At 47.4% G+C, this 11,124-nt stretch overlaps 1 protein-coding gene across 1 annotated transcript; it reads left to right on the top strand.

Annotated features, from left to right (window-relative positions):
* Nucleotides 1-2,710: 2,710 nt before the first annotated feature.
* LOC125357600 (UL16-binding protein 1-like) lies at nt 2,711-8,019 on the top strand. The gene is made up of 5 exons (XM_048354553.1): nt 2,711-2,792; nt 5,452-5,703; nt 6,169-6,441; nt 7,211-7,303; nt 7,961-8,019. The coding sequence occupies exons 1-5, from the start codon at nt 2,711-2,713 to the stop codon at nt 8,017-8,019; spliced, it is 759 nt and encodes a 252-aa protein (XP_048210510.1).
* Nucleotides 8,020-11,124: the final 3,105 nt, after the last annotated feature.

Here is an 11,124-nt window from a genome sequence, read left to right as displayed (position 1 = left end):
GGGGAATGAGGGAGGAGGTAACAAACAGTACAAGAAATGTATCCAATGCCTAAAGTATGAAACTGTAATCTTTCTGTACATCAGTTTGACAAAAAAAAAATTTTAAACTCCACAGAAAAGAAGCCACAATTTTCCAGAATTTCTAACAAAAACCAGAGGACGTTCACTTGTACTGCGTACATTTAAAGTTGCATTTTTGTTATAGAGATTAATACTCTTTATCATGGCTGTATAAAATTCTATAGTCTTCAAATAAAAATAATGCATTCTAAAAAAAAAAAAAAAAAGAGTGCCTGCCTAGCAAGCTTGAGGCTCAGAGTTCAAATCCCACATTAAAAGAAAAAAAGTAAATGAACACAAGACTTTTGGACCAAAGGAAAACAAAAAGAAAAAAAATCAAACCATTAGCCTGGTGCTGGTGGCTCACACCTGTAATCCTAGCTACTCAGGAGTCTGAGATCTCAGGAATACAGTTTGAAGCAAGCCAGGGCAGAAAAATCCATGAGACTTTTTTTTTTTTCTGATCCTGGGGCTTGAACTTAAGGCCTAGGCCCTGTCTCTGAGCCTCTTTGTGCTTAAGGGAATCCCCCTAGTACTTGAGCCATAACACTACTTCCTGAGTAGTACTTTTCTGAGTAGTTTATTGGAGATAAGAGTTTCACAGACTTTCCTGCCTGAGCTGGCTTCAAATTGTGATCCTCAGATCACAGCCCCCTGAGGAGCTAGGAGTACAGGTGCGAGCCACCAGCCCAGCTCTATGTTCATCTTGTTCAGGAAAAACAGTGAACGTTTCACATGACAAGAGACAACAAAATAAAATGGAGTTGATGATTTCAAAGACATAAAGGTTTCAAATCTCTCCTGGGCCTTCTCAGAGGAGAGCATTGCCCTCACATAAAACCTAGCGGTTCCATTCTTTCACTTCCTTCCTGGATTTGGTTTAGGATTCAGTCAAAACAGAAGTAGGAAAAGATGATTACTGAGGCGGGAGGAGAGAGGGAACAGCCTCCCTCTTTGTGGCTGGATTACAAACTAACGGCTTCCTCAGTATTTTGCCAATTGTATTGTGTGCATGCATGTGCATGTGCATCTGTGTCTGTGTGTGCGTGCACACATGTACATACATGTTCTGGGCTAAAGGCCTCTTCCTTTCACTTGTTTTTTTTCTCTCAAGGCTAGTACTTCTACTACTTGAGCCATAGCTCCATTTGCACCTTTTTGATGGTTCACTAGAGATAAGAGTCTCAGGGACTTTTCCTGCCCAAGCTAGCTTTGAACTGTGATCCTCATATCTCAGCCTGCTGAGTAGCTGGGATTCCAGGCATGAGCTACCAGTTACCAGCTCCATTATATTTATTAAATGTATACATTCCTATACAGGAAGAGTAAGTTACGAACTACTGTACTGACCACAGAGAAGAGGTGGAATGCTAGCAAGGGTGACAACAAATACACCTGAGAACAGGAACCTACCCACGGAAGAAGAGTAGAGGGTGAGGACCGAGGAAAGCAAGAGGGATGTGGGGCTCGATTTGATTAAGGTACAGTATATGCATGCGTGAGATGCTTGATACCAGCTAAAGTCCTTTTGGACAATTAATATACGCTTAAAAGAAAAAAGTAACAGGAAACATTTCCTGTGTGGGGTGTGGGTGTTAATGGAAGGGGGAGAGAACAGAGAGGGTAAATATGGTCAAAATCCCCCCATGTGCACCGTGAAAGTAGAACAATGAAGCTTGCTGAGGGGTTGGTTGATGGGGAGGGGATAGCAAGTGACACTGAATGCATATATAGACATGCCACACAGAAACCCTCTGTACAGCTAACGGATGCTCATAAAATATTTTTAAAGTCCTGATTTAAAAAAAAAACACCTAAGAGATACTATTTTGTAGTACATAAAAATATTAGGAACAAAGGAAAATAAAAATTGCTCCCTGTTTAGTTAAGTACAGGGCAAATGAACTATCTAGCACACCCCTGCTGATTAAGCAAAAGTAATTTCGTGAGAAATGTGCACGGTTGGCTTTTCATCTTAGGTTCGTTCGCCTCTTTCCAGATAAAATGTCCCGGGTGGTGTTCTTTCCTTCTGTAAAGTTTGTTGCCAGAGGAAAAGTTCGAATCAAGTCTCACTAGCAACCAGAATACTCCCTTCCCTTTAACTACTCTTAAGATGAGGGAACCCGGAGGCTTGACTCTTCGTTGACAGTGACTAAATTGGGTAGATCCGTGGGTGGAGTGGAACGAGCGCGCCCCGTGATTGGCCAAGAAGCCTCCGGGGAGGAGCTGCGTCCCCGGGACGCTCCGCGGCGCCTATTTCACGCGCTCAGAGCGCGGGGTTTTCAGAAGGCGCTGGGGAAGCAGCCGGGCGCGCAGAGGCCGCCACCCTCCAGGCACCTGGCGGCCTAGGGCTCCCCCCGGAAAGCGAAGGGAAGGCCGGGGAGCAGGGAAACCTGCGGGAAGGTAACCGATGGCACTGGGTGGGCTGAGCGAGGCGGGGTTCGGGCACGCGTGTGGCGTGTGTCTCCGACGGCGCGGGGCGCGGACGGAGGTGCCCGAAATCGAGGGGAGGACCTGGCCTGGAGGGGTTTGCCAGAGGGGAAGGGCGCGCCGGGAGGAACGGGGAGGAGCACGGGGAGGATCCTCACCGTGCCGTGCTCGCTTCCAGGCGCGGACGTCTTCGGGTTTGCAAGTCGGCGCGAAGGCGGGCATGGCGCGGGCGCGGATCTCCGCACGGGGCGCGTGGATCCCGGCGCTGATAGTGTTGCTGCTGATCTCCGGGGAAAGGGCCGGTGAGTTGCGGGGCTCACCTGCCGGAAGGGCATGGAGCGGGTTTAGCGGGACTTCCCGGGGGGGGGGGGGGCTGCGCGCCGCTGCTCCCCACTATACTCCCGAGAGCTCCCCTCCCCCGTCCGAGGCCTCCGGGGCCGGTCTCGCCCGCGCCTCCCCGCGCCTCCCCGCCGCCACCAGCAGGTCGCCGGAAAATCACCGAGAAAAGTAGCCGCGCCCCCAAAGTTTCCGGGAGTCAAAGTTAAGCGGAAAGGAGCCGCGAGGGTGCGAGCCCGTGCCGGGGCCAAGGGAAGGGCCGGGTGGCGGCCTAGAAACTTGGAAGGCCAGGCCCTTCGTTTCCCCCGCCCCCCCCCCCGACCCTACTCCCCGGCCGAACCAACGCCCTCCCCACCCCGGTGTCACCGCGTCCTCCGCCCTCCGCCCCCCCCTCGCCCCAGAACTACAGCAGATGTGATTACGGACAAGATGTGATTTGTCCCACAGCTGTGCCCTCTTATCTCCTTCCTCATCACCCCAGTCACAACTCCCCAATATCCCCCGCGGTCTTTCCTTTTGAACTCCACCCTCCCTCCCACGGGCTTATTTATTTATTTATTCATTCATTCATTTATTTATTTATTCATTTATTTATTTATTTTGCTGGCCCTGAGGCTTGAACTCTGTCCCTAAGCTCTCTTTGCTCAAGGAGAGCGCTCTACCACTTGAGCTACAGCTCCATAGCCAGCTTTATTATTATTATTATTATTATTATTATTATTATTATTATTACTTATTGGAGATGAGGTCTCATGGACTTTCCTGCCCAGGCTTGTTCGGAAATTTGATCCTCAGATCTCAGCCTCCTGAGTAGCTAGGATGACAGGAGTGAATGAGCCATGGGTGCCAGGCTAGGACCCTAGTCTTCTGAACTCAGATTTGAGTATATCAAGGTCTCAGTGCTAGTGCCCAAGCTCATCTTCTGCCAAGAGGTCCAAATATGTGTTTATCAGGGCAGCAGGACCCCTGTGCTGCCTGTGGCTTTGGGTGGCCTGCAGGTGATGGGAGGGAACCGTTCCCATTGTCTGTGACCGCTGTGCCCTCCTTGGCTGTCCATTGGGTTCCTTGGCTCATACGGGCTTAAGTGGACACACCACAAGCCACAGGTGTGAGTCACAGGTGAAGTGAGACGGTGGCACCCGGTACTGGGCAGTCTCAATCTTATGTTCCAGAGTGAGGTGCTAGTTTAGGTGTGCTTGGCATAAGAAGACCCCTGCCTTTTCCCCTTTACCTCCTATGGCAAGTGACTATACAAGCTCCTATGTCCCTATTACATTTCCTCATTTCCTGTTATCCCTAATTATTCCCTGTTATTCCCTAATGACCAAGAGAGGCAGTAGCCCAGCCCATGAGGGAGCCCGGGAGGCTGTGTGTTCACTCATACCCCTGTCTCCCAGCCCAGTGCCATGCCAGGAGCTTTCCACTGCTGCGCTTGTCTCTGCTGCAGGTGGCACAGGCTTCTAGACACGAGGGGCCATGTTTTGGCTGTCCGCTTAGGAGCTGCCACGAATTCCACACGGCATCATTGCCCATCACAGATGTCTCAGAGTCACAGGCTGTCCTGGTCACAGGGCCGTAGAGGCACGTGCAGACACATCAATCATTCATGTGCTATCTGTGCCTGCTTCCAGGAAGCAGAGGCTGGAGCCTGGAAAGCCTTAAGTAGTTACAATCTTGTCATACTTGGAGGCCTCTGGGAAGGAAGTTTATGCCTGAAGGTCCCCCAGTGCATGAGTGTAGTGCAATGAACCAGAAAGAACCATTTCATGATGGTGGGGTGAAGAATTCCTCCTTATTTGAACTTAATCTCTTGAGGAAGGACTCTGGGTCTACGTGAGAAGTGGTTCACTTCCGGAAACCTGGCACAGGAGTCAGCTTTTCTTGGAATGGCAGCCTTGGCCTCCGGATCATCCATCTGTGGGTTTTGTCTTTACTCGTACGCAGCCACATCTGGGTTTGTGGCACATGTGTGGTTTTGAGAAACCTTGGGTTCTATGACCCTAGGCAGAGCCCTCTGGGGACCAGGCCCCAGGTGGCAGCCACCCTTGTAATTATATGGACCATTGTCCCCTCCCTGAGCACTCTACCTGGGCTCTTTCTATTGGGACTTTACTGCCATCTCCTACCACCAGCCCTAGTGTTAGGTATTCACTTGCACTGATTTTTTGACAATTCTCTCACTAGCTGTTGTTTGTATGCTTCGTCAGCAGCAGTCCTCTATGCTCTCCCAGGGAGTAGAATGGACTGGATATTTCTCTAGATGTGTGTCATATTCTGCTCACTCTGCACATGCCCTTCTCAGAGCTTTGCTTGACATAGCATACCTAGCATTTCCACGGCAGAACCACCTGCTTATGAATACAGGTATCTGCCTGTGGGAGAGGCCAAGTCTAGGAATATGTGCCTTCTCGGTAAGCAGGGGCCTCTCTTCCTCCCCAAGCAATGGAGGAGAATCAGCATTTCACTAGTGCAGAAGAAGGCCCAGGAGGGATTTTAATTAATTTATTTATTTTGCCAGCTCAAACTTCCTGAGGGATTTTCTTGATATTACAGTCATGAGGTAGAGGGTGTCTCCAGGATTCTTGCTCTTCATCTCAAACCTCATTACATGTCTTCCCCCCACAGATGCTCACTGTCTTTCCTATGACATCCCTATTGTTTGGGAACAGCAGTATTCCACTGTGATCGGTCGAATTAATGAACAGATATTCGTTTCCTGCCACAGTAGTTGGGCCCACTGCAAACATGAGGGTCCATTCGGGAAGAAAGTTATTGAAACGAAAGCATGGGCAAAACAATATGATACGGTGATAGACATACAGGACAGGCTCAAACCTCTACTGGCTTACATTAAATCGGAGAGTGCAACCACCAAGGGTAAGTTCCAAAAGGTCCTGAGACGGAGGGAGCAGGTATTGTGGTAGATAAAGGGAATTTATTACTCTCATGTAAAAACAACAACAACTGGATGCTGGTTCCATCTAAGAAGTCCAGCGTCAAGGCCTCACGTGATGTGGAACATAGAGGAGAGGAGGGAGAGAATGGCGGACACTGGTGGCCCATGCGTATAATCTTGGCTACTTCAAACGCGAAGATCTGAGCATCTCAGTTTGAAGCTAGCCCCAGAGAAACTATCTCCAATGAATGGGCAAAATGCTGGGCAAAAGATGTAGCTTAAGAAGTAAAGCACAAACCATGAGGGGGAAAAAAGCCAGGCTAGGGTGGGAGGTCATAGGTTCAAGACTCGGTACCAGGAAGAAAGAATAAGGAAGGGAAGGAGGGAAAGGAGTTGATTTTTCAAGACCAGAGTCTGATCTCTTTCTGTCTCTTTCCCATGGGAAGATCACCACACCCTACTGGTCAGAATGTCTTGTTTCCATAACGGTAATGCAAAAATCATCGGGTCCTGGAAGTTTTTCTACAATGGCCAGATGTTACTCTACTTTGACTCCGACAGCCGAACATGGGCAAAGGTACATGCCGGACCCAGCTGGACAGAAAAGATTTTGGAAGACCCATCTCTATACGACTTCCTCTACAGGACCTTAGTAGGAGACTGTCAAAGCTGGTTGGAGGAGTTTTTGGGTCCCTGGGAGGAAATACTGCAGACCACAGGTAAATTGACATGAGCAGAAGACAGTGGTACCTCTCCTCAGCTCCTCAGATGAGATATTTCTGACCGTGTGCGTGTGTGCAGGCGTGTGTGCACTGTGTGTGTGTGTGTGTGTGTGTGTGGTGCATATGCAAGTAATCACTCGTGGTGACTTGTCCTTGGAATGGCCAGAGGTATGATCTTCCCATCTCCTCTCTTCTTATCTCCCTTCCATCTTGTTCTCACTGTACACTCTTGTGTTGAGCCATGTCACCTTGGTGTCTCCATTCACTGTCCCTTTCCCGCTGTCCTCTATGCCATGGGCATCCTTCTTCTTCTCCACCTTTCTTCTTATTGTTCCTTTTTCCTAGAATCGCTATTCTTTTTCATCTCACCTGATCCACTTCTACAAAGCCTTCAGAACTACCTTCCAGTGGGAAGGGAAAGCAGGGGAAAACTAGGGAGAGGGGAACAGTGTTTGAAAAGAGATTGCACTCATGTCCTTACTTTTGTAACCATAACCCCTCTGTATATCACCTTTACCATAAAATTAAGTTTAAAAAAAAAAAAAGAACTACCTGCCATGTCAGTTCACCCCCTCTTCTACCAGCAGGCAAGATAGGTTATATTCCAGAAGGCAGTCCCCTCTCCCTCAGAACCTACCTCAGCAGCCACCACATAATAGCAAGACGCTGTCCATACTGCTAAGTTACTTGAGGCAGCAGAGGCCAGTGACCTGTCACTTAAGATTTGCAGACTAGACAAGAATTGACTTTCATGTTTCTATTTCAGCTCCACCAATCGCAAGCAAATCCTCAAGAATCACACTTAGCCCCTATGCTATCCTGATAGTCCTTGTCGTACCCATCTTATTTGTCAACCAAGGTGAGTCCCCGAGTTAATTGGGAAGGAGGAAAGGAGTAGATGGGTGAAGAGTGAGGATATGAACATGAAATCCTAGTGTTCTGCCCCGTCCCTCAACTACATCTCCTCCTGACAGGAGACAGGAGAAATAGATATCCTAGCCCTTGATAGCAATAGCTTGGGCAAGCCCAGTGCTGATATCAGAAATGATATCCCTGTTACAAACCAGTGGGAAAGGGAGGAGACCTATACCAAGATATGGCTTATTAATACTAAAAAGGTTTAGCAAAATTAGGTCTAGTTCAGACTAGACGCCCAATTATGAGGAACCCAGTGATACTTGTGTAGAAGCCACAGGAACACAAAAAGGGGAAATATCCAAGTTTGAGTGACAACAGAATGGTAGCTCTGTACTTGATGGGTAGAGATGAAGGTTATTCTATCTTACAGATGAAGAGGAGCAAGGCCAGTGTCTCGTTCCCAAGCGAGGCACCTGGAAGGCCTTTCCTGACCCAACTCAGAAGCAGAAGTTCAGGGCTGCATTCCCATGGAGCGTGACATTAGGTCCTAGGAGTTGAAGCAGGAAACTAAGAGTCAAGTTGGCCTAGCCTTAAGCCAGAAAGAAGCCAGATCTTTGGAATCCAGGCTCAGCCCTGAGACAGTGCCCCTGGTATCCAGCTGGCTGTAAGTATGAGATCCTGAACCAGCTTAGTGGCCTCTCCTCAGAGCAGAGTTAACTCAAGACAGAGGCTGTGGCTGGTATCAAGTGCTTCCCCAGCTAAGCTGACCAGGAATGCATGAAGTAGAATCAGAGTCATGACATCAGAGCTATGTGGATCCCAGGTGAGTAGAGGTTGTGAGAAAATGGCTAAGGATGTCTGTTTGCAACCCTCCCCAGTGCCAGGGGAACCTGGAACCAGACCCTTCTCTGGGGTCTAGCCACCCCATTAGAGCAGAGAGCAAGTCAGGTCATTATAGTTTCAGGCTTGAGCACTACAATCTATAAGAGGACCTGGAGCTGAATCTGGGATATGGGAAAGAAAGGAGGGAAGGAAATGCAAATAAAAACAACCCTGAGATACCACCTCACCCCAGTTAGAATGGCCTATACTCTGAACTCAGGAAACAACAAATGCTGGAGGGGCTGTGGGGAAAGAGGAACCCTTCTCCATTGTTGGTGGGAGTGCAAATTAGTACAACCACTTTGGAGAACAGTATGGAGGTTTCTCAAAAAGCTCAATATAGACCTACCCTATGACCCAGCCATACCACTCCTAGGCATCTATCCTAAACAGCAAAACCCAAGATATCAAAAAGACATTTGTACTTCCATATTTATCGCGGCACAATTCACAATAGCCAAAATATGGAAACAACCCAGATGCCCCTCCACAGACGAATGGATCCAAAAAATATGGTACTTATACACAATGGAATACTACATAGCGATTAGGAATGGTGAAATATTGTTATTCACAGGGAAATGGTCAGAACTCGAACAAATAATGTTGAGTGAGACAAGCCTAGAACACAGAAAACAAAGGGGCATGATCTCCCTGATATATGACTGTTAACAAAGGGAGACGGAGAGACAGTAGAGACCAAGTCTGTGAATACTGTATATGTTCTTGATACATTGTATATTGCATATATGTCTACCTGACCTAGACAAGGGATAGAAAAACAGGTCGTAAGATATCACAAGAAATGTACACACTGACCTACTATGTAACTGCACCCTTTTTGCACAACACCTTGTAAAAAAATTTATGTTCAATTAATAAAAAAAACACCAAAAAAACTTCAAAAAAAAAAAAAAAAAAGGAGGAGGTGGCTAAGGCTGTAAGCACCAGAATGATGGGTGCAAGGAGAGACATGATGCCTAGTGAGGGGAGCTCTGCAATGGGGTGACTGAGAATGGTCACTCAGAAGCACTGACCCAAGGTTTCCTCAGAAACTTGGAGTAATGTGTTTGTCTCTTTGTTTATAAAGGTTGAAGAAGGCCAAACACCAAAATAATAAAGAATGGAATAAAAGGCCTGCGATGGGCTGGGGATATGGCCTAGTGGCAAGAGTGCCTGCCTCGGATACACGAGGCCCTAGGTTCGATATCCCAGCACCACATATACAGAAAACGGCCAGAAGCGGCGCTGTGGCTCAAGTGGCAGAGTGCTAGCCTTGAGCGGGAAGAAGCCAGGGACAGTGCTCAGGCCCTGAGTCCAAGGCCCAGGACTGGCCAAAAAAAAAAAAAAGGCCTGCGATGACATCTGAGGACTGAGGCTCAAGGCCAATGGAAGCAGGAAAGCCCATGAGACTCTTAGCGTAGGGAAATGGTGTTGTAGCTCAGGTGGGAGAGTGCTAGCCTGGAGCAAAAGGAGCTTAGGGACAGCTCTCTAGCCCAGCGTTCAAGACGCAGGACTGGCAAAAAGAAAAAAGGTTGAAGATGCTCCCAAGAAGCTGAGGAATGGGCGGGGCCGCCAGTGAGGGGACTGTCCACAGCCATCATTGCCAAAGCGCCACCCGAAACTCAGTTCTGAAGCACAAGGAATTGAAGCTGCAGAAGCCAGGAGCCTCCAGCCAAACTCGCACTCACCCGGGCTCTTCTGCTCTATGAGATCAAGAGAGAATTTAGTAGGCCTTCTTCCATCTTTTCTCACTCTAGGAACACCATTAGCCCACACCCCGGGTTGTAAGTCAGAATCTTCTGACTGGTGCTTTAACTCTTCTGACCATCATAGGAGCCACATTCCATCCTCCACTGCCAGAGTGCTACCCATTGAATCTTGAGTCCATGAATATAACCTCAGATTGCCGTTAAAACAACCACCATACACTTCAAAACCTATATATGTGTATCTATCTATCTATATACATATATATATATGCACTCTACCACTTGAGCCACAGCACCACTTCCAGCTTTTTCTATACATGTGGTGCTGAGGAATCGAACCCAGAGCTTCGTTCATGTATTCGAGGCAAGCACTTTACTACTAGGCCATATTCCCAGCCCCAGCATTGTTCTTTTTTAGTTTGTTTTTAAACCAGTCCTGGAACTTGAACTCAGGACTTAGACATTTCCCCTGAGCTTTCGTGTTCAAGACTAATTCCCTACCACTTGAGGGATATAGCTCTGCTTCCAGAAGCAGAGCTTCTTTTTAGTGGTTAATTAGAGTTAAGAGTCTCACAAACTTTCCTGTCCAGACTGGTTTCAAATCTTGATCCTCAACTCTCAGCCTCCTAAGTAGCAACGGTTATAGGCTTTGATTACCAGTGTCCAGCTCTAACATTGCTCTTTTTGATAAATTTTAAGGTTTGTTTAGTTACATGAGCAATGTCTGGTATTTTGATAAGGATTGCATTAATTATATAGATCACTTTGGGTAATATTATCATTTTAATTTTCTCAATTTGTGAATACGGGAGATCCTTCTATTTTCTTCTGTCATCAACTTTTTCTACCCTCTTCCTGACCTCCGTGAGGATAGAGCACTTTCTCTAATGGTACTTGCTTGATGAGTTACTGTATTTCAGAAGGAAAATGAGGAGAGTAAGACTTTATAAGTGATACTTGGGAGCTACTTTGCTAAAAACTACTAACTTTAGTGAACAAATACAGCAGTGCTACCCACTAGACACTATGTTGAAAATGCGCATTATACCTTGAGAGTGGAAATGGGAGGGAAAAACCGGGAGAGAGCCCAGACAAGGGGTGACCTTGTCTAAAAAGAAGCACTCTTTACCTGCCTTCTGTAACACTGGCCTCTTTGCACATTACGTTTATAGTAGCAGTAAAAAAATTAAAGACTTTTTAAAAACTTACTGACTTGTTACTTGAGCCT

This window comes from Perognathus longimembris, chromosome 9 (genome assembly GCF_023159225.1).
Source record: "Perognathus longimembris pacificus isolate PPM17 chromosome 9, ASM2315922v1, whole genome shotgun sequence".
Taxonomy (NCBI): domain Eukaryota; kingdom Metazoa; phylum Chordata; class Mammalia; order Rodentia; family Heteromyidae; genus Perognathus; species Perognathus longimembris.
Note: the sequence above shows the minus strand (reverse complement) of the source record. Positions and strands in the feature narration are given on the sequence as shown.

Coding starts and splice junctions, on each gene's coding strand:
- LOC125357600 (XM_048354553.1), top strand. CDS start 2,711: ATGGCGCGGGCGCGGATCTCCGCACGGGGCGCGTGGATCCCGGCGCTG. Junction 6,442..7,210: donor GGAAATACTGCAGACCACAG/GTAAATTGACAT, acceptor TTTCTATTTCAG/CTCCACCAATCGCAAGCAAA. Junction 7,304..7,960: donor CATCTTATTTGTCAACCAAG/GTGAGTCCCCGA, acceptor CCTGGTATCCAG/CTGGCTGTAAGTATGAGATC.